The sequence below is a fragment of the Nicotiana tabacum genome, chromosome 10 (assembly GCF_000715075.1).
Source record: "Nicotiana tabacum cultivar K326 chromosome 10, ASM71507v2, whole genome shotgun sequence".
Classification (NCBI taxonomy): domain Eukaryota; kingdom Viridiplantae; phylum Streptophyta; class Magnoliopsida; order Solanales; family Solanaceae; genus Nicotiana; species Nicotiana tabacum.
In genome coordinates, this window is record NC_134089.1 from 1,247,007 (window position 1) to 1,267,386 (window position 20,380).

The 20,380-nt window shown below is 35.3% G+C and overlaps 2 protein-coding genes and 10 non-coding genes across 25 annotated transcripts in view; all 12 read left to right on the top strand.

Moving 5' to 3' along the window:
* The first annotated feature begins 5,169 nt into the window (after window positions 1-5,169).
* Window positions 5,170-8,007, top strand: LOC107760850 (small ribosomal subunit protein uS11y). Its single transcript, XM_075222443.1, has 6 exons — window positions 5,170-5,309; window positions 5,404-5,523; window positions 5,623-5,668; window positions 6,299-6,384; window positions 7,253-7,382; window positions 7,768-8,007. Exons 1-6 carry the CDS (start codon window positions 5,307-5,309, stop codon window positions 7,833-7,835), a joined length of 453 nt encoding a protein of 150 aa, XP_075078544.1. The 5' UTR covers window positions 5,170-5,306; the 3' UTR covers window positions 7,836-8,007.
* A 3,340-nt stretch (window positions 8,008-11,347) lies between these two features.
* Window positions 11,348-11,442, top strand: LOC142165577 (small nucleolar RNA Z266). Its single transcript, XR_012696237.1, has one exon. It is a non-coding gene; the product is annotated as a small nucleolar RNA Z266 (small nucleolar RNA).
* Window positions 11,443-11,834: 392 nt separating this feature from the next.
* On the top strand, window positions 11,835-11,928 carry LOC142165618 (small nucleolar RNA Z266). Its single transcript, XR_012696277.1, has one exon. It is a non-coding gene; the product is annotated as a small nucleolar RNA Z266 (small nucleolar RNA).
* A 165-nt stretch (window positions 11,929-12,093) lies between these two features.
* Window positions 12,094-12,187, top strand: LOC142165619 (small nucleolar RNA Z266). Its single transcript, XR_012696278.1, has one exon. It is a non-coding gene; the product is annotated as a small nucleolar RNA Z266 (small nucleolar RNA).
* A 155-nt stretch (window positions 12,188-12,342) lies between these two features.
* On the top strand, window positions 12,343-12,439 carry LOC142165602 (small nucleolar RNA Z266). The gene has a single exon (XR_012696262.1). It is a non-coding gene; the product is annotated as a small nucleolar RNA Z266 (small nucleolar RNA).
* A 497-nt stretch (window positions 12,440-12,936) lies between these two features.
* On the top strand, window positions 12,937-13,032 carry LOC142165608 (small nucleolar RNA Z266). Its single transcript, XR_012696267.1, has one exon. It is a non-coding gene; the product is annotated as a small nucleolar RNA Z266 (small nucleolar RNA).
* Window positions 13,033-16,989: 3,957 nt separating this feature from the next.
* LOC142165621 (small nucleolar RNA Z266) lies at window positions 16,990-17,082 on the top strand. Its single transcript, XR_012696280.1, has one exon. It is a non-coding gene; the product is annotated as a small nucleolar RNA Z266 (small nucleolar RNA).
* Window positions 17,083-17,221: 139 nt separating this feature from the next.
* Window positions 17,222-17,315, top strand: LOC142165609 (small nucleolar RNA Z266). Its single transcript, XR_012696268.1, has one exon. It is a non-coding gene; the product is annotated as a small nucleolar RNA Z266 (small nucleolar RNA).
* Window positions 17,316-18,227: 912 nt separating this feature from the next.
* On the top strand, window positions 18,228-18,322 carry LOC142165558 (small nucleolar RNA Z266). Its single transcript, XR_012696219.1, has one exon. It is a non-coding gene; the product is annotated as a small nucleolar RNA Z266 (small nucleolar RNA).
* Window positions 18,250-20,380, top strand: part of LOC142164569 (small ribosomal subunit protein uS11y-like) — a 47,749-nt gene continuing 45,618 nt past the window's right edge. For 9 of the 14 annotated variants that reach the window (XM_075222451.1, XM_075222452.1, XM_075222453.1 and 6 more), the window contains exons 1-3: window positions 18,250-19,917; window positions 20,012-20,131; window positions 20,230-20,275. In XM_075222451.1, the coding sequence (XP_075078552.1) occupies window positions 19,900-19,917; window positions 20,012-20,131; window positions 20,230-20,275 (184 nt within the window). In that variant the 5' untranslated portion in view covers window positions 18,250-19,899. The remainder of the gene's footprint in view (window positions 19,918-20,011; window positions 20,132-20,229; window positions 20,276-20,380) is intronic. The other 5 variants (XM_075222457.1, XM_075222445.1, XM_075222444.1 and 2 more) reach the window with 1 other exon arrangement.
* LOC142165564 (small nucleolar RNA Z266) lies at window positions 18,834-18,928 on the top strand. Its single transcript, XR_012696224.1, has one exon. It is a non-coding gene; the product is annotated as a small nucleolar RNA Z266 (small nucleolar RNA).
* Window positions 18,971-19,066, top strand: LOC142165588 (small nucleolar RNA Z266). The gene has a single exon (XR_012696248.1). It is a non-coding gene; the product is annotated as a small nucleolar RNA Z266 (small nucleolar RNA).

Consider the following 20,380-nt stretch of genomic DNA (forward strand, 5'->3'; position numbering starts at 1 on the left):
GATCTTCTTTGATTTGAACCAAATCTGGTTCAAACTCTGTTTTTTCTTAACATTTCTTCGTCTATATTTGCTCTATTACTTATAGGTCTGTTGATTTTTGCCGATTTTTTGACTTACATAATTTAGGGTTTCAAACCCCTTTTACTTGAATCAAATTTGGTTCGATTATAAGTTTCCTTTTTAAATTCCTATATATGTTTATTTTGTGCTAATATGTGTTCTTTTCCTTTATTCTTGCTGATTTTGTGTTTTACCTAAAATTAGGGTTTCAGTCCCTTTTTACTCAAACTAATCTGGTTCAAATTCATGTCTCTTTTGAATAATCCCTGTCTACGTTCATTTGTATGTGTTAATACATGATTCTTTGCCATTATTCTCTGCTAGTTTCGGGGTTTACCTAATTTAGGGTTTCCAGCCCTTTTTACTTGAATCAAATCTCGCTCGATTGAGTATTCCTTTTACAATGATCTCTTGTTTGTCTCATGTGATTCTTTACCTTATTTCCTACTGGTTTTGTGCATTTTTTCACCTAAAACTTAGGGTTCAACCCTACCGATTTAAACACTGACCTCAGTATTTAAGTAAGGAATTCTTTAATGCTAAAACATTATTCGAACCCCTCCCCACTCCCATTTAAAATTAAGTTTAGGACTCAAGTTCTTTCACTCCTAGCAATACTACTATGTGCTTTTGATTCCTGGCCGGCTCGAAGCCAAGGCCAGAAATCCTTTACTGTTTTGCTTCTGTTGGTAACAATTGTTACACTGTTGGATTCATTTTTCCTGTTTCATCTTAACTGGTGAGTTTATTGAATCCTTTGCTATTCCATTATGATTACATGCTTAATGTGTTACTGTTATCAAACCATGTTACCCCAAATGCTAGTACCTGTATTTAAGACATGTTGAACTTAGTTTGAATCTATCTAACTCTGTGTAATTTAGGGCTATTCTTTAGTCTTAAATGCCTTTATACCTTTCCTAAGGACTGTTTAGTTATGTGTGCCTTAACAGATTCATCAGTTTGTTTATTGAACATGTCACCATGTGACTTGTTTAGTTCTGTGCTCACTATGCTATGATACCTCTGTTAAATTATTTAATCAGTTCCTAATACTAATTAGTGTGTTCCTGGCCTACTTTTAATCAATGGGCTTTCTTTCTGTGACTTAGTCTGATCTCTGGTCTTTGTTATCACTGTGAACATGTTTATGAACTGGTCTTATTAGCATGTGACTGTGTTAACTTCTAAAAACTGGATTAAGTCTGCCTAGGTTCAAATGTGTTGCTATTTATTTGTGTTCTATGTGTGATTCTGTACCCCCTAATCCCATCCTACTCTCCTGAATTCTCACTCTTTGCTGGCTAAAAGCCAAAGCAATTTAGATTTTGTCCCTTGGCCTTCCTAGTGTGAGCACTGCTCAGGGTTCATATGAGACCCTCGTGAACTCTGACACACTAGGATTTGGTCCCTAGTCTTCTTTGAATTGTTCTGATCATTCTTCTCTAGTGCCTAACACCTTCTACTCGAGGTAATTTGAGCCCTTACCCGATCTTTGGTGACGCAAACTAGTAAACCCGAGTCATTTGCAATAGGTGCCCTAACGCACCTTAATCTGTTAGGTGGCGACTCTCTTTTAATAACCCCTCCTCCCTTTTAAAAAGAGTTGTCAATGTCGAAACCAACCCAATACCCCTAGCTTAATTACCCTTACCCATTCATTAAACCCAACCCAGTACGCCTAAATCCTGATCGTTGATCAAAAATGATCAACGGCCCACAACTAACGACCTTCATCCCTTATATCCCTCCTCTCTACCCTAATCCTCACTTTTCTAAAAATCGCCGCCCTCATTTCCCCTCCCATGTTGAACCCTAACGCCTCCGCCTCACCTAAATTCCGGTCCTAATGGGATTCTTACCCTATTCCCTTACCATTTTAGGGTTCTTCCCTTATTTGGTGTTACATTTCGGAATAACTTAGGTACTTGACTAAATATGGCAAGTACCCCGATTTGATTCCGTCCAAATCTGTGTTTATCTTTTGAATCCGGACGAATCTTGAGTCCAAGTACGTTATTTGTGATGATTCTCTCATATCTCTCTTGATTCGCACTAAGCCCTAAAGGTTAGGGTTTCGGATCTTCTTTGATTTGAACCAAATCTGGTTCAAACTTTGTTTTTTATTAACATTTCATCGTCTATATTTGCTCTATTACTTATAGGTGTGTTCATTTTTGCCGATTTTTTGACTTACCTAATTTAGGGTTTCAAACCCCTTTTACTTGAATCAAATCTGGTTTGATTATAAGTTTCATTTTTAAGATCCTATATATGTTTATTTTGTGCTAATATGTGTTCTTTTCCTTTATTCTTGCTGATTTTGTGTTTTTACCCAAAATTAGGGTTTCAGTCCCTTTTTACTCAAGCTAATCTGGTTCAAATTCATTTCTCTTTTGAATAATCCCTATCTACGTTCATTTGTATGTGTTAATACATGATTCTTTGCCATTATTCTCTGCTAATTTCGGGGTTTACCTAATTTAGGGTTTCCAACCCTTTTTACATGAATCAAATCTCGCTCGATTGAGTATTCCTTTTACAATGATCTTTTGTCTGTCTAATGTGATTCTTTATCTTATTTCCTACTGGTTTTGTGCATTTTTTCACCTAAAACTTAGGGTTCAACCCTACTGATTTAAACACTGACCTCAGTATTTAAGTGAGAAATTCTTTAATGCTAGAAGATTATTCGAACCCCTACCCACTCCCCTTTGAAATAAAGTTTAGGACTCAAGTTCTTTCACCCCTAGCAATACTTCTATGTGCTTTTGAATCCTGGCCGGCTGGAAGCCAAGGCCAGAAATCCTCAACTGTTTTGCTTCTGTTGGTAACAATTGTTACACTGTTGGATTCCCTTTTCCTGTTTCATCTTAACTGGTGAGTTTATTTAATCCTTTGCTATTCCATTATGATTACATGCTTAATGTGTTACTATTATCAAACCATGTTACCCCAAATGCCATTACCTATATTTAAGACATGTTGAACTTAGTTTGAATCTGCCTAACTCTGTGTAATTTAGGGTTATTCTTTAGCCTTAAATGCCTTTATACCTTTCCTAAGGACTGTTTAGTTATGTGTGCCTTAACAGATTCATCAGTTTGTTTATTGAATATGTCACCATGTGACTTGTTTGGTTCTGTGCTCACTATACTATGATACCTCTGCTAAATTATTTAATCAGTTCCTAATACTAATTAGTGTGTTCCTGACCTACTGTTAATCAATGGGCTTTCTTTCTGTGACTTAGTCTGATCTGCAGTCTTTGTTATCACTATGAACATGTTTATGAACAGGTCTTATTAGCACATGACTGTGTTAACTTCTAAAAACTTGATTAAGTCTACTTAGGTTCAAATGTGTTGCTATTTGTTTGTGTTCTATGTGTGATTCTGTACCCCCTAATCCCATCCTACTCTCCTGAATTCTCACTCTTTGCTGGCTAAAAGCCAAAGCAATTTAGGTTTTGTCCCTTGGCCTCCCTAGTGTGAGCACTGCTCAGGGTTCATATGAGACCCCCGTGAACTCTGACACACTAGGATTTGGTCCCTAGTCTTCTTTGAACTGTTCTGATCATTCTTCTCTCGTGCCTAACACCTTCTACTTGAAGTAATATGAGCCCTTACCCGATCTTTGGTGATGCAAACTAGTAAACCCGAGTCATTTGCAATAGGTGACCTAACGCACCTTAATCTATTAGGTGGCGACTCTCTTTTAATAACCCTTCCTCCCTTTTTAAAAGAGTTGTCAATGTCGAAACACGATTTTGCGAGAAAAAGGGGGGCGCGACAACGTTCACGTCTTGAGCGTTTAGGGCAGTGTGGGGCGCTGGCCGTGGCGCTCAACTTTTCAGCATTCTGTTTTGTGTGCCACAGGTAGCGCCCCACGCTACCTGTGGTGCTCAACTGGTCCATTTCGCCTTTTCTTCCCATTTTTGCTCCAATTCGCACACTTTCGTCCCAAAATCACATGTGAATGATTTCTACACATAGAAATACCACAAATTAGTACAAATTATTATATTATACATCCGAAATTTGTGGGATATGAGCACAATGTGAGGTAATATACATCAAAATATGCATACATTAAGCCGATTATCATGATCCACTCGAATTTTAGGATTGCGTGTGTCATTAGCAGTGTTATCTGTCATTTTTAGTGATTTTTTTCTAAGACAAAGCAATCAAAACACGTTAGTAAAAAATGCAATGATCAATTTAATTGCATGACTGTCTAGGCCCCACGATGGGCGCCAAACTGTTTACCCGTAAAACGGTACAGTTAAATTTATACGTAGTTTCTAGACAAGTGAACTAATTTGATCCCGAAATAATGTAATAATTGAAGAAATACATAATATTTAGCCTTAGAATATAAATGAAATAGCAAAGATGATGATTCCGTGAACAGTGTTCCCAGGCACAATGATGATGAGATCAAAAAGCAAGAAAGTAAAATTGTATAAAGCTTTGTATAGAATAGAGTGTAAGTTTTGCAAGATAATTTGTGTCCCTTACAATGATAATTGAGCTTATTATTTATGGCTATATCTAGAGAAGGAGGTCGTAGGATCATGCCCTCCTTTAATGTTAATTATGAGGGTCGTTGATGAAGATGTTACGTTGAACATAAATGCCAAACTCTTTGTAACAGACCATCACTCTTAGTGCTGCAGAATATTTTCTCGTAAATGCTACCGGGCACACATCATTTAATGCACCTTTATAAACGTTATCATTTCCGATGATAAGCGGAACGACTGCGTCCGGTCTTCGGCCATCCTCATCTTGGGTTCCACGTATCCTCCTCTTAGACAACCACATGTCATATCATATTTTACCCTATACAAACATATATCTTTTTTGCAAGCAATTTTTAAATATTTTTAAATGTTAATTTGACCAATGTAATCTAAGAAAATCCCCGCAAATTGAAATGGAGGGAAGTTTGTAGCATGTACTCTCACCTTAATTACTACTAATTAATTAAGGTTAAATCATTTGATTTGGCAAAAACTTCTTATGAGAGGGGCAGGAGTACACGTATCAGTACTAGAGGGGGCACTCACAGTCAAAAGGAAAAACAAGGGGCGGCACTCCAATATATCAGAAAAGCTCATCCCCAAACCCTAACTATATAAACAGAGGACAGCCATTTCATCAGCTTCCACCTCAAAGTAAGGTTATTCGCTAGCTATTCAGTATCTCTTGAGCTTCTCACTACCAATCCCAGCCGAAGCCATGGTACTGTTTTTCTCCATTTTCGATTATTATTAGCTTGATTTATTATGCAAAAATATAATCATCAATAAATTTTTGTTTTAATTTGGTTGTGTAGTCGAGGAGAAAGACTAGGGAGCCAAAGGAAGAGACCGTAACACTTGGACCAGCAACGAGGGAGGGTGAATTGGTGTTCGGTGTTGCTCACATTTTTGCCTCTTTCAACGATACTTTTATTGTGAGTTGTTTGTGACGCTTCTTATGAGATTATAGAAATTGAATTTATGATTTTAGTGTGTGCGCTGAATTTTAATTTGCATGTTGTTCAAAAATGCAGCACGTGACTGATTTGTCTGGAAGAGAAACTATGGTTCGCATTACTGGTATGCTTTAGTGTGACATTTGTTTCTAGTAGTTGCTGATGCTATTATTTACATTTTTTGTTGTTAGGTTTATCATTTAAAGTTGTTGATTTCATTGTTTAATAGCTATATGGATGGACCTAGTTGATTTTGTTCAGCATCTAGCATCCTCTTGTTTTTGCCCTATGTATTTAATTTTTTTAAATTTCTTCACTGTAGGTGTAGGTTTGAGATTTTTATAGCTATAGAATATCTAGAATCTCTAGTGCTAGGCATCCTTTAATTTGTCAAACGAAATGGTTTTAGGTGAAGGGAACTGAAAATTTGAGGTTACTTATAGCCAGTTTTACTAAAAGACATTGCTTATTTCGAAGAAGCGTGTGCTTCACTCAATGACGCCATCGAAAAATGGTCTTTCTTCGATCTTAACATGGGGAATTTGGATCAATATTGGCATTATTGCATTTTTGGATGCTATAAGAAGCTATGTCAAATGTACTTTGATTAGTATAGTATTAAAATCATGTTTGTCTGACAACTTTTTCGTAAATTGTGTGCTTCACTTCAAGTGCTCTTTACTTCTTGCTTTTCGCTTCAAGCTACATATACATTGTCGTTTGCATCTCAATTTATTATACACCATGGTTGCAGGTGGAATGAAGGTGAAGGCTGATAGAGATGAATCTTCTCCATATGCTGCCATGCTTGCAGCTCAGGATGTGTCACAGCGATGCAAGGTAGTGTGCTGTGTAGTTTTTGATTATGTATTATATCTTAAATTCTACTGAGCCATTAAACACATCAGATATCTAGGTGTGTAGTTCATATCTTCATCTGGGAAACTGCATTACGCACCAATTTTCATGAAAGAAGAAATGAGGACTTTTTGCCAGGATGGTATAGACTTATGTACCTAGATTGAATGTTGGCTTCTATTTAAACAAGGTCATGAATTGGAGTTGTTGTATCTGATTTCACTGAGCCTGGAGATGTGCAAGGGGTGGTGTTTCTTTTGCTGCTGCATGACCAATAAAATGTGTGTCAAATTAAGCAGATAGTTTTTCTAGCAGTAAGAATCTTGAGACCTTTTTGGAGCTTCTGATTGCCTCCATTCTAGTCGAAGATTTTCCTGAACGTGTCCTACAGCTCATGACTTGGTTCCGCCAGCTAACCAAACAATGATAGTATAATATACAAGATGGCCTCCCACTTCGCCTTCTCTCTCCCCTCTTCAGGGGAAAGATGGTTTAGAGCCCTCTTTGTGTGAATTATACGTGTGTCCTAGGAGAAGATCCCCATCTGAATTGATGTGATGTGCATCTTCAATTTCCATACACTTTTACCATTGACAATTATATAATGGTTGATGATGCTTGGTCTACGTAAAAGATGCTTACTTTCGATTCGTTTAAGCCTTAAGGTTTTTAAAAGGTGGTAAGAAGTTTTGTATATGGTATTCCCTGTTGGCTATGGAATTTATTTAGAGTCCAAGTATGGCAATGCTAAGTTAATTGATGACTGAAGCTCTTGCATTCTTCCATCTTTCGTCCATTTAGTATAATGTTTATAATTTAATGGCATTATTCACTAATTTTTTATCAACAGGAACTTGGAATTAATGCTCTTCACATTAAGCTTCGGGCAACTGGAGGCAACAAGACTAAGACTCCTGGTCCTGGTGCCCAGTCTGCTCTTAGGGCTTTGGCTCGATCTGGCATGAAAATTGGACGTATAGGTACGATATTTGTTATAATCTTTGATTATTGTGCTCTAGTAATTGTCTGTGTGCATTACTATTGTTGTAAAATATAGTGGTCATTGCTTCCTGATCTTGTGTATCCTGGAATTTCAGTCTGTCTCCACTTAACTACGTTGTATTATTACATGTCGCATGCTAGCTATGAAGCTTAGACTCTTCAAAAAATTGTTGCAAGGTCTTGTTGGATCCTCTAAAAGTAGTGCATTTTGGAGGATCCGCCGCGGGTGCAGCAACATAGATTGTTAATGCAACTGTTTCCTTGGATTGTAATAAATCACACATTTTACTCATTTTTGTTGTATCATTGCTATGTTATGAAAAACTCATTTTGCGTAATTTGCACTTTATTTTTTCTGTGCAGAGGATGTGACTCCAATTCCCACAGACAGCACTCGCAGAAAGGGTGGTAGAAGAGGAAGGAGGCTGTGAAGACTGTTCGTTTCTGCAGCATACTGCAACTTGGAGGATTTTGTTGTTGAGGATGCTCCTTTCAATTTCTATTTACAATTTATATTTAAATACTCTGTACCTGAGACTTTTTGTTTCAGACCACACTCATTTTGAGCTGGCCAGCTTTGCGAGATAATGAAATTTTCTTGAATTTGGCTTCGTTGATATTAGTAGGTTGAATGGTCAAAAATATGTAGACATTTCTTAATGTGTTGGTTGGTTAAGGCTTAATTTTATCCAATCTAAATGTGTCTATACGGCTGTCCTGATAAGTGCCGTGACACTGTTTGATGCATCATCATCAGCATGTCACAGTCAATATGAGCAAAGGGGAACATCCTCTGTTCTCTTTCAATCCATTATCAATTCAGTTTTCTTTCCATTTCTGTCCCTAAATTAAGGAGAGAGTAAGTGAAGAAGGATGTAAGAAGAGCAAACTAGCACGAAAGGGTGTTAATGAAGTAGGTGCAATTGTTGGGCGTTGAAATTCAAATTCTTGTAGAGGGTTAGTGATTTTTTTCATCGGTCTAATCTTGGGTCGATAGAGTTAGCTTATATTTGTGTTGGTGGAAGATAAAGACATACTCAATGGTATGGTTGAGGTGTTAGGTCATTTCTTTCATTTGTATAAGAAAGTACATACTCGTTAGAATATTTGAGGTGTGTGAGCTAGTTCGTACACCAAATACATAAATTTAGCAATTACATTTAGATGGAGTGAGCTAACAATAGAAGTTCTAATGAGAAGATTTATTCATTTTTCAAGCATAAGTGCTCTTCTCTCTCTCTCCGAGCTAAAGTAACGATATCCAACATTTGACTGTGACTAATTTCCCAAAAAGTTACAAATTATTAATTTAAAATTTAGTAATTTAAAGAGTAGAATCTCGAATCAATAAAGTTCAAATCTTGGTGTCGTCTCTAATGTATAGTACACCGGTGTGGATGGATGATGCTAGCTTATCACAAACTGAAACAATCTTTTGATTTTTGCGATACCTAAGGAGGTGACTTAGTGATCAATGAAATCAAACCTTGGTAATCGATGTTCAAATCCCAATACGGTAAAAAAAATTACTAGTAGGTGATTAGTTTTTTGATTCCTATCTTAATGAGCATATAGATAACTACTCGAATAATTCAGGTGTGCGCAAGCTGATCTGGACATCATCGAAAAAAGGCAAAATACATACTTTACCCATTGACCTTGCACCTGAATCCCTGTTACACACCTCTCCATCACAAACAACCTTTTACACACCCGACCTTTATAAAGTATGTCTAAGACACACCACTTTGCTCACGTGGTTAGTGCGTATCATTACCATCAAATGAAGCGCGTGAACATGAGAATTTTTGTATCAAATGTCAATTTTTTAGTTTATTTTTATTTTAATTTTAAATAGGTTCATCTTCTTCCATGTTTAAAAACCACCAAAACTACCGTAGCTGCTCCCTAACACTGAGACCCACTTCTCTCTACCCGATTTACTCTTCTCAAATAGATCTACCAATATTTCTCATATCTCTTTTTATTGATCATTAGTCTTTAGTTTTGTAGATCTTTTTGTTAAGAAATTATTATTAGAGTTCAACATTTTAAACTCTTTGTAGCTCCACCAACCATTAAAGCTTGGCTCAAGCGTATGTACATAGGAAATTCTTTTCTTTTCTAGAAAGCTTAGCTTGAGCTTTTGTCATGGTTATGTTAAAATGGGTAAATTTACAAATAATTAAATTGTAAAATTCTTAATCTTCTTCGCTAAGAAATGCACATTCCTCTTTATTATTACTAGTCACTACCTCGCTGCTTCACTTGTGGAAATTGAAAGCATGGTGATAGCAGTTACGGTGGACATGATGAAGAAGGCATGGATATAAGTGTAATTTTATGTGTTATCTTTTTATTATTATTCAGTGACACGTGGCACGACTTCATTGGCGCGTGACAATACACATGCTTTGAAAATATGGTGAAGAAACAAATGGTGTGTAAAAGGTTGCTCGTGGTGGAGAGCAGTGTAACCGGAATTTGGATGCAATGTCGATGGGTTAACTATGTATTTTGCCTTAAAAAACTTTGGCTTGCTCAAGAAATGAAACTTCATTATGGGCCTATTGTAAAAATCTTTTCGGCCCAACTAACTTCATTCACCAGTAGTAAGGCCTAGGAATCAGTATATGGTTTTGGCCTATTGATGCTCTTCAAAAACCCTAAAACTAACGATTCTATAAATAATCTATTTTTAACAATTCTTATAGCCGAATATCGCTAGAAAGTGAGCTTCTTATTTGTTACTAAACCAAAGTGAGCTTCTTCTCTGTTGCCTTAATTTCATGCTGTCTAATTTGCTCTCTATCCTTTGTTTTTCTTAAATTGTTGCATTTTGGGTGCCTTTTTTTTAAAAAAAAAAACCCCATAGCAATTTGTATCCTACAGGGGATGTTATATGTACCCTTATAGATATTGTCATTCTCAACTTAGTCAACTGTGTTTTCTTCTGTTGCAGTTGATTATCATGATTGGTAAATTTTAAACTTTATTTCATAACTATGAGAGTTTGATATAAATTATGTTTATTGTTGTTTTTAGTTTTTCTACCATTCAATTGTATGTAGTTAAATGTTTATATGCTGAGGAGGAGCTATGTATTATTTTATCTCCTGCTTGAGAGGTGCAAAAGAGGGTGTTATTAGTTCCCAGTATTTATTTTCATTCTTCAACTTTGTCAGCTGTAATTTTTCCTGCAGTTGATTTTCATGAATGGTACAGTAATATTTTTGCACCTTATAACAACAACAAACAACAAAAAACCCAATATAATCCTACAAGTGGTATTTGGGGAGGATAGCGTGTACACTGTGTTACCCCTACCATGGGAAGGTAGAGAGATTGTTTCCATTAGACGGGAATCTTAATCACATCACTTGTTGAAAAGGAAACAATGGGTTATTATTTTGCACCTTATATTGCAAATTAAGTATTAGTATTGATATATTACCAATTGTTTTTTAAACTAAAAACTGTTAAAGTTTCGTTCTTTTATTATAAAATTGGTAAACATTTGGTGATACAAAGTTCTTTGATGGAAAAATTGTACCTTTATAAGTATAATTTTTGAGAAATAACACTTTAGTAATATACTGTTTATTCTAGATTAATTTTGATATTTTGCGCAGCCCTTAAGATCGCCTTCCACTATATACATGGAAGCGTTTTGAGTCATAATTGCGCTACATTAACCGTATATACACACAACCCTTTTTAATGTACTTGTACATATAAAGGGTGTGGTATATGTTGGAGATTATCTTTAGGGTTTTCCTTTAGGAAGTCTCCTTTTACCTTTCCTAATAATTTTTTGGTCATTTCCCCTTTTTTGGTTCTATCTTTCCTATATAGAATAATTGAACCAAAGATACTTTGAATGGCTCTAGTTAAGGTTGGGTGTACATTACTTTGCAAGTTTTATTAGTATATTTACCTTTTGTTTTGGCAAGAATGATGAAAAAAATTAGATGTGCGATAGGTGAATTCCTTTATGAGCTTAACATCGAGGCTTATTGATATTCTGACTTGCCTTTGTGAACTACCCACTCCCTTATAATTTATATGGCATAGTGTGACTTATATGGTGTATATTCGTGATATTGTTATATTATAGAATGAAAGATACTTTGGATTGATCTAGTAGATGGATGGGGTACATTTTATTGGAAGTTTTATTAGTAAATCTACTCTTTCTGATGGCAAGAATGATGAAACAATAAGATGTGCGAGAGGTGAATTCCTATTTGAGGTTAAGATCGAGGCTTATTCATATTCTCACTTCCTTGAGTTTTTGTTTTTCTTTAAATTATGTTTCATTTTGCTCGGTTTTTGTTGTGTTGTAGCGTGCAATACACCTTTAGTGGAATTTTTGAAGGATTTAAACAGCATAGCATTTTATTGCATGTTTTTATCACTTTACTCTTTAGTTATGGCAAGAATGAAGAAAAAAAATAGATGAGCGAGGGTGAAATTCTTTATGAACTTAACATTGAGGCTTATTGATATGTTGACTTGCCAGTTTGTATTACTGTTTTGTTTCAATTTACATGACATACTATGATTTTTAGGGTGTATCATTGCCATATTGTGGGATTGTAGAACCAAAGATACTTCGGTTTGCTCCAATAGATCTGAGAGAGGGGATGTACTTTATATTGCAACTTTAAGCAGTAATTGTAGTCTCTGTTGTGGCAAGAATGATGAAAAAATTAGATGTGTGAGGGGTGAATTTATCTGTGAGTTTAACATCGAAGCTTATTGATATTCTGACTTCCCTTTTTTGGATTACTCCTCAGTTTCAACTTACATGAAAGTCCTACTTATAGGGTGCATCTTTGCCGTATTTTGGGATTATATAACCAAAGATGCTTCAGTTTGGTCCAATAGATATTGGGGGTGGTGGCGGTACATTTAATTGGTAAGTGTACTCTTTTGTCATGGCAAGAATGAGGACAAAAAAATTAGATGTGCGAGGGGTGTATTCCTCTATGAGCTTAACATCGAGGCATATTTATATTCTCACTTGCCTTTATGGATTATTCCACCGTTTCAATTTGCTTGTTGTAGTGTGTCTGACTTATAAGTGCTTCAGATTGCTCTAGTAGATGGGGAAATGTACATTTTATTCCAAGCTTAATTGGTAAGGCTACTCGTTTGTCATGACAAGAATGAGGAAAAAAAATTAGATTTGCGAGGGGTGTATTCCTCTATGAGCTTAACATCGAGGCATATTTATATTCTGACTTGCCTCTATGGATTACTCCACTGTTATAATTTGCTTCTTGTAGTATGACTTATAGGTGCTTCAGATTGCTCTAGTAGATGGGAAAATGTGCATTTTATTCCAAGCTTAATTGGAAAGGCTGCTCGTTTGTCATAACAAGAATGGGAAAAAAAATTAGATGTGCGAAGGGTGTATTCCTCTATGAGCTTAACATCGAGGCATATTTATATTTTGATTTGCCTTTATGGATTACTCCACTGTTTCAATTTGCTTGTTGTAGTCATAGCGGTAAATCTACTCTTTCCTTATGGCAAAGATGGTGAAAACAAATTAGATGTGCGAGGGGTGAATTCCTTTATAAGCTCAACATTGAGGCTTATTGATATTCTGACTTGCCGTTATGAACTATCTTCTCCGTTTTAATTTATATAGCATAATTTGATAGGGCATGAAGTGTTTCTTGTTATACGATAATGTTAGTACTTTCAAGTTTTCTACATAATCGTACCAATCTAGAAAATGTTCCTTCATGAATTAAATATCTTTGTTAATCTTTAATTTTATTTGTTTGACTCTATAAATCATTTATATTTCTTGTTGTCATTGGCACGCATGATGAAACTACTATATGTGCAAGAGTCACAGATGACTCTATGAGCTCTAATAGTGATGCTAATGTATTATGACTTGCCAATCTTGCCCTTTTCAACATATTGGTTTATTCAATTATTTACTTAGAAAGTGAAGCTATATGGTCATGTTTTCAGACAACTCATCTTTGGCATCAAAATGCTTATGTAGGCAACCATGATATAACCATTGTACTGTACGTAACACCTTACCTACCTTCTAATAATTAAAAGTTTAAATTAATAAAGATTTTACCTTAAATAAAGTCAATTCTTATTTGGACTACGCAACATAACTATAACACATTGTATGTTAATCTTAATATTCAATTAATTAAGGTTAAATCATTTGATTTGGCAAAAACTTCTTATGAGAGGGGCAGGAGAATACGTATCAGAACTAGAGGTGGCACTCGCAGTCAAAAGGAAAAACAAGGGGCGGCACTCCAATATATCAGAAAAGCTCATCCCCAAAACCCTAGCTATATAAACAGAGGACAGCCATTACATTTAGATGGAGTGAACGAATAATAGAAGTTATAATGGGAGGATTTATTCATTTTTCAAGCATAAGTGCTCTCTCTCTCTCTCTCTCTCTCTCTCTCTCTCTCTCTCTCTCTCTCTCTCTCTCTCTCTCTCTCTCTCTCTCTCTCTCTCTCTCTCTCTCTCTCCGAGCAGAAGTGACTATATCCAACATTTAACTGTGCCTAATTTCCCAAAAAGATACAAATTATTAATTTAAAATTCAGTAACTTAAAAGAGTCGAATCTCGAACCAATAAAGTTCAAATCTTGGTGTCGTCTCTAATGTATAGTACACCAGTGTGGATGGATGATGCTAGCTTATCACAAACAAAAACAATCTTTTGATTTTTGCGATACCTAAGGAGGTGACTTAGTGATCAATGAAAGCAAACCTTGGTAATCTGGGTTCAAATCCCAATACGGTAAAAAAATTACTATTAGGTGATTAGTTTTTTTGATTCCTATCTTAATAACCATATAGATAACTACTAGAATAATTCAGGTATGCGCGAGCTGATCTGGACATTATTGAAAAAGGCAAAATGCATAGTTTACCCATTGACCTTGGACCTGAATCCCTGTTACACCTTTCCATCACAGACAACCTTTTATACACCCGACCTTTATAAAGTAAGTCTAAGACACACCACTTTGCCCCCGTGGTCAATGCGTATCATTACCATCAAATGAAACGCGTGAACATGAGAATTTTTCTATCAAATGTCAATATTTTAGTTTATTTTTATTTTTATTATAAATAGGGTCATCTTCTTCAATGCTTAAAAACCACCAAAACTACTAGAGTTGCTCCCTAGCACTTAAACCCACTTCTCTCTATCCGATCTACTCGTCTCAAATAGATCTACCAAGATTTTTCATATCTCTTCTTGTTGATCATTAGTCTTTATTTTTGTAGATTTTTTTGTTAAGAAATTATAATCAGAGTTCAACAATTTAAACTCTTTGTAGCTCCACCAACCATTAAAGCATGGCTCAAGCGTATGTACACAGAAAATTCTTTTATTTTCTAAAAAGCTTAGCTTGAGCTTTTGTCATGGTTAAGTTAAAATTTTTGAAATGGTGGATTTTTTGAAAAAATCCCCAGCCACTAAAGCTTACGTCAAGCTTTCGCAGATAAGCGTATTCCTTAAATTTGTTAATGGGTAAATTTACAAATAATTAAATTATAAAATTCTTAATCTTCTTCGCTAAGAAATGCACATTCCTCTTTATTATTACTAGTCAATGCCTCGCTGCTTCAGTTGTGAAAATTAAAAGAGCACGAACAGAAATTGAAAGCATGGTGATGGCAGTTATGGTGGACAGGATGAAGAAGACATGGATATAATTGTAATTTTATGTGCTATCTTTTTACTATTAGTCAGTGACACGTGTCATGACTTCATTGGCGCGTGACAATACACATGCTTTGAAAATCTGGTGAAGCAATAAATGATGTGTAAAAGGTTGCCCGTGGTGGAGAGCGGTGTAACCGGAATTTGGATGCAATGTCGATGGGTAAACTATGTATTTTGCCTTAAAAAAAACTTGGTCGGCTCAAGAAATGAAACTTCATTATGGTCCTATTGTAATAATCTTTTCGGCCCAACTAACTTCATTCACTAGTAGTAAGGCCTAGGAATCAGTATAGGGCTTTGGCCCATTAATGCTCTTCAAAAACCCTAAAACTGGCGATTTTATAAATAATCTATTTTTAACAATTCTTATAGCCGAATATCGCTAGAAAGTGATCTTCTTATTTGTTACTAAACCAAAGTGAGCTTCTTATCTGTTACCTTAATTTCATGCTGTCTAATTTGCTCTCTATCCTTTGTTTTTCTTAAATTGTTGCATTTTGGGTGCCTGTTGTTTTTTAAAACCCATAGCAATTTGTATGCTACAAGGGATGTTATATGTACCCTTAGAGATATTGCCATTCTCAACTTAGTCAAATGTGTTTTCTTCTATTGCAGTTGATTATCATGACTGGTAAATTTTAAACTTTATTTCATAACTATGAGACTTTGATATAAATTTTGTTTATTGTTGTTTTTAGTTTTTGTACTGTTCAATTGTATGTAGTTATATGTTTATATGCTGAGGAGGAGCTATGTATTATTTTATCTCCTGCTTGTGAGGTTCAAAAGAGGGTGTTATTAGTTCCCAGTATTTATTTCCATTCTTCAACTTTGTCGGCTGTAATTTTTCCTGCAATTGATTTTCATGAATGGTACAGTATTATTTTGCACCTTATAACAACAACAAACAACAAAAAACCCAATATAATCCTACAAGTGGTGTTTGGGAAGTATAGTGTGTACACTGTGTTACCCCTACCATGGGAAAGTAGAGAGATTGTTTCCAATAGACGGGAATCATAATCACATCACTTGTTGAAATGAATACAATGGGTTATTATTTTGCACCTTATATTGCAAATTAAGTATTAGCATTGATATATTACCAATTGTTTTTTAAACTACAAACTATTAAAGTTTCGTTCTTTTATTATAAAATTGATAAATATTTGGTGATACAAAGTTCTTTGATGGAAAAATTGTACCTTTATAAGTATAATTCTTGAGAAATAGCACTTTAGGAATATACTGTTTATTCTAGATTAATTTTGATATTTTGCGCAGCCCTTAAGATCGCCTTCCACTATATACATGGAAGCGTTTTGAGTCATAGTTGCGCAACATTAACCGAATATACACACAACCCTTTTTAATGTACTTGTACATATAAAGGGTGTGGTATATGCTCGAGATTATCTTTAGGGTTTTCCTTTAGGAAGTCTCCTTTTACCTTTCCTAATAATTTTTTGGTCATTTCTCCTTTTTTGGTTCTATCTTTCCTGTATAGGATAATTGAACCAAAGATACTTTGAATGGCTCTAGTTAAGGTATGGTGTACATTACTTTGCAAGTTTTATTAGTATATTTACCTTTTGTTTTGGGAAGAATGATGAAAAAAATTAGATGTTCGATAGGTGAATTCCTTTATGAGCTTAACATCGAGGCTTATTGATATTCTGACTTGCGTTTGTGAACTACCCCTCCCTTATAATTTATATGGCATAGTGTGACTTATATGGTGTATATTCGTGATATTGTTATATTATAGAATGAAAGATACTTTGGATTGATCCAGTAGATGGATGGGGTACATTTTACTTGAAATTTATTAGTAAATCTACTATTTGTGATGGCAAGAATGATGAAAAAATTAGATGTGCGAGAGGTGAATTCCACTTTGAGCTTAACATCGAGGCTTATTCATATTCTCACTTCCTTGAGTTTTTGTTTTTCTTTATATTATGTTTCATTTTGCTTGATTTTGTTGTGTTGTAGCGTGCAATACACCTTTAGTGGAATTTTTGAAGGATTCAAATAGCATAGCATTTTATTGCATGTTTTTATCACTTTACTCTTTGGTTGTGGCAAGAATGATGAAAAAAATTAAATGAGCGAGGGTGAAATTCTTTATGAACTTAACATCGAGGCTTATTGATATTTTGACTTGCCAGTTTGTATTACTGTTTTGTTTCAATTTACATGACATACTATGATTTATAGGGTGTATCATTGCCATATTGTGGGATTGTAGAACCAAAGATACTTCGGTTTGCTCCAATAGATCTGGGAGAGGGGATGTACTTTATATTGCAAGTTTAAGCAGTAATTGTAGTCTTTGTTGTGGCAAGAGTGATGAAAATATTAGATGTGCGAGGGGTGAATTTTTCTGTGAGTTTAACATCGAAGCTTATTGATATTCTGACTTCCCTTTTTTGGATTACTCCTCGATTTCAATTTACATGACAGTCCTACTTATATGGTGTATCTTTGCCGTATTTTGGGATTATCTAACCGAAGATGCTTCAGTTTGGTCCAGTAGATGTTGGGGGTGGGGGTGGTACATTTTATTGGTAAGTGTACTCTTTTGTCATGGCAAGAATGAGGAAAAAAAATTAGATATACGAGGGGTCTATTCCTCTATGAGCTTATCATCGAGTAATATTTATATTCTCACTTGCCTTTATGGATTACTCCACTGTTTCAATTTACTTGTTGTAGTCATATCGGTAATCTACTCTTTCCTTATCGGTAAAAAATTAGATGTGCGAGGGGTGAATTCCTTTATGAGCTCAACATTGAGGCTTATTTATAGGAGCTTCAGATTGCTCTAGTATATGGGGAAATGTACATTTTATTGAAAGTTTTATTAGTAACTCTAGGGGTGTATTCCTCTATGAGCTTAACATCGAGGCATATTTATATTCTGACTTGCCTTTATGGATTACTCCACTGTTTCAATTTGCTTGTTGTAGTCTGACTTATAGGTGCTTCGGATTGCTCTTGACTTATAGGTGCTTCGGATTGCTCTAGTAGATGGGGAAATGCGCATTTTATTGCAAGCTTTATTGGTAACTCTACTCTTTTGTCATGGCAAGAATGAAGAAAAAAATTAGATGTGCGAGGGGTGTATTCCTCTATGAGCTTAACATCGAGGCATATTTATATTCTGACTTGCCTTTATGGATTACTCCACTGCTTCAATTTGCTCGTTGTAGTCTGACTTATAGGTGCTTCGGATTGCTCTAGTAGATGCGGAAATGTACATTTTATTGCAAGCTTTATTGGTAAGTCTATTCTTTTGTCATGGCCAGAATGAGGAAAAAAAAATTAGATTTGCGAGGGGTGTATTCCTCTGCGAGCTTAACTTCGAGGCATATTTATATTCTGACTTGCTTTTATGGATTACTCCACTGTTTCAATTTGCTTGTTTTAGTCTGACTTATAGGTGCTTCAGATTGCTCTAGTAGATGGGGAAATGTACATTTTATTGCAAGCTTTAATGGTAACTCTAGGGGTGTATTCCTCTATGAGCTTAACATCGAGGCATATTTATATTCTGACTTGCCTTTATGGATTACTCCACTGTTTCAATTTGCTTGTTGTAGTCTGACTTATAGGTGCTTCGGATTGCTCTAGTAGATGGGGAAATTTACATTTTATTCCAAGCTTTATTGGTGACTTTACTCTTTTGTCATGGCAAGAATGAGGAAAACAATTAGATGTGCGAGGGGTGTATTCCTCTATGAGCTTAACATCGAGGCATATTTATATTCTGACTTGCCTTTTCAATTTGCTTGTTGTAGTCATAACGGTAAATCTACTCTATCCTTATGGCAAAGATGATGAAAACAATTTAGATGTGCGAGGGGTGAATTCCTTTATGAGCTCAACATTGAGGCTTATTGATATTCTGACTTGCCGTTATGAACTATCTTCTCCGTTTTAATTTATATAGCATAATTTGATAGGGCATGAAGTGTTTCGTGTTATACGATAATGTTAGTACTTTCAAGTTTTCTACATAATCGTACCAATCTAGAAAATGTTCCTTCATGAATTAACTATCTTTGTTAATCTTAAATTTTATTTGTTTGACTCTATAAATCATTTATATTTCTTGCTTGTCATTGGCACGGATGATGAAACTACTATATGTGCAAGAGTCACAAATGACTCTGTGAGCTCTAATAGTTATGCTAATGTTTTCTGACTTGCCAATCTTGCCCTTTTCAACATATTGGCTTATTCATTTATTTGCGTACAAAGTGAAGCTGTATGGTCATGTTTTCGGACAACTCATCCTTTGACATCAAAATGCTTATGTAGGCAACCATGATATACCTAGTGTGATCCCACAAATGGAGTATGGGTAGGGTGTAGTGTACGTAGCACCTTACCTACCTTCTAATAATTAAAAGTTTAAATCAATAAAGATTTTACCTTAAATAAACTCTTTCCTTGTTTGGACTATGCAACATAACTATAACACATTGTATGTTAATCTTAATATTCAATTAATTAAGGTTAAATCATTTGATTTGGCAAAAACTTCTTATGAGAGGGGCAGGAGTATACGTATCAGAACTAGAGGGGGCACTCACAGTCAAAAGGAAAAACAAGGGGCGGCACTCCAATATCAGAAAAGCTCATCCCCCAAACCCTAACTGTATAAACAGAGGACAGCTATTTCATCAGTTTCCACCTCAAAGTAAGGTTATTCGCTAGCTGTTCAGTATCTCTTGAGCTTCTCACTACCAATGCCAGCCGAAGCCATGGTACTGTTTCTCTCCATTTTCGATTATTATTAGCTTGATTTATTATACAAAAATATAATCATCTATAATTTTTTGTTTTAATTTGGTTGTGTAGTCGAGGAGAAAGACTAGGGAGCCAAAGGAAGAGACAGTAACACTTGGACCAGCAACGAGGGAGGGTGAATTGGTGTTCGGTGTTGCTCACATTTTTGCCGCTTTCAACGATACTTTTATTGTGAGTTGTTTGTGACGGTTCTTATGAGATTATAGAAATTGAATTTATGATTTTAGTGTGCGCGCGCTGAATTTTAATTTACATGTTAAAAAATGCAGCACGTGACTGATTTGTCTGGAAGAGAAACTATGGTTCGCATTACTCGTATGCTTTAGTGTGACATTTGTTTCTAGTAGTTGCTGATGCTATTATTTACATTTTTTGTTGTTCGGTATATCATTTAAAGTTGTTGATTTCATTGTTTAATAG

Excerpts from the sequence above, each read along its gene's own strand:
- LOC107760850 (XM_075222443.1), top strand. Across the intron at positions 5,669-6,298 it reads AACTATGGTTCGCATTACTG|GTGGAATGAAGGTGAAGGCT; the intron begins GTATGCTTTAGT and ends CCATGGTTGCAG. Across the intron at positions 6,385-7,252 it reads ATGTGTCACAGCGATGCAAG|GAACTTGGAATTAATGCTCT; the intron begins GTAGTGTGCTGT and ends TTTTATCAACAG.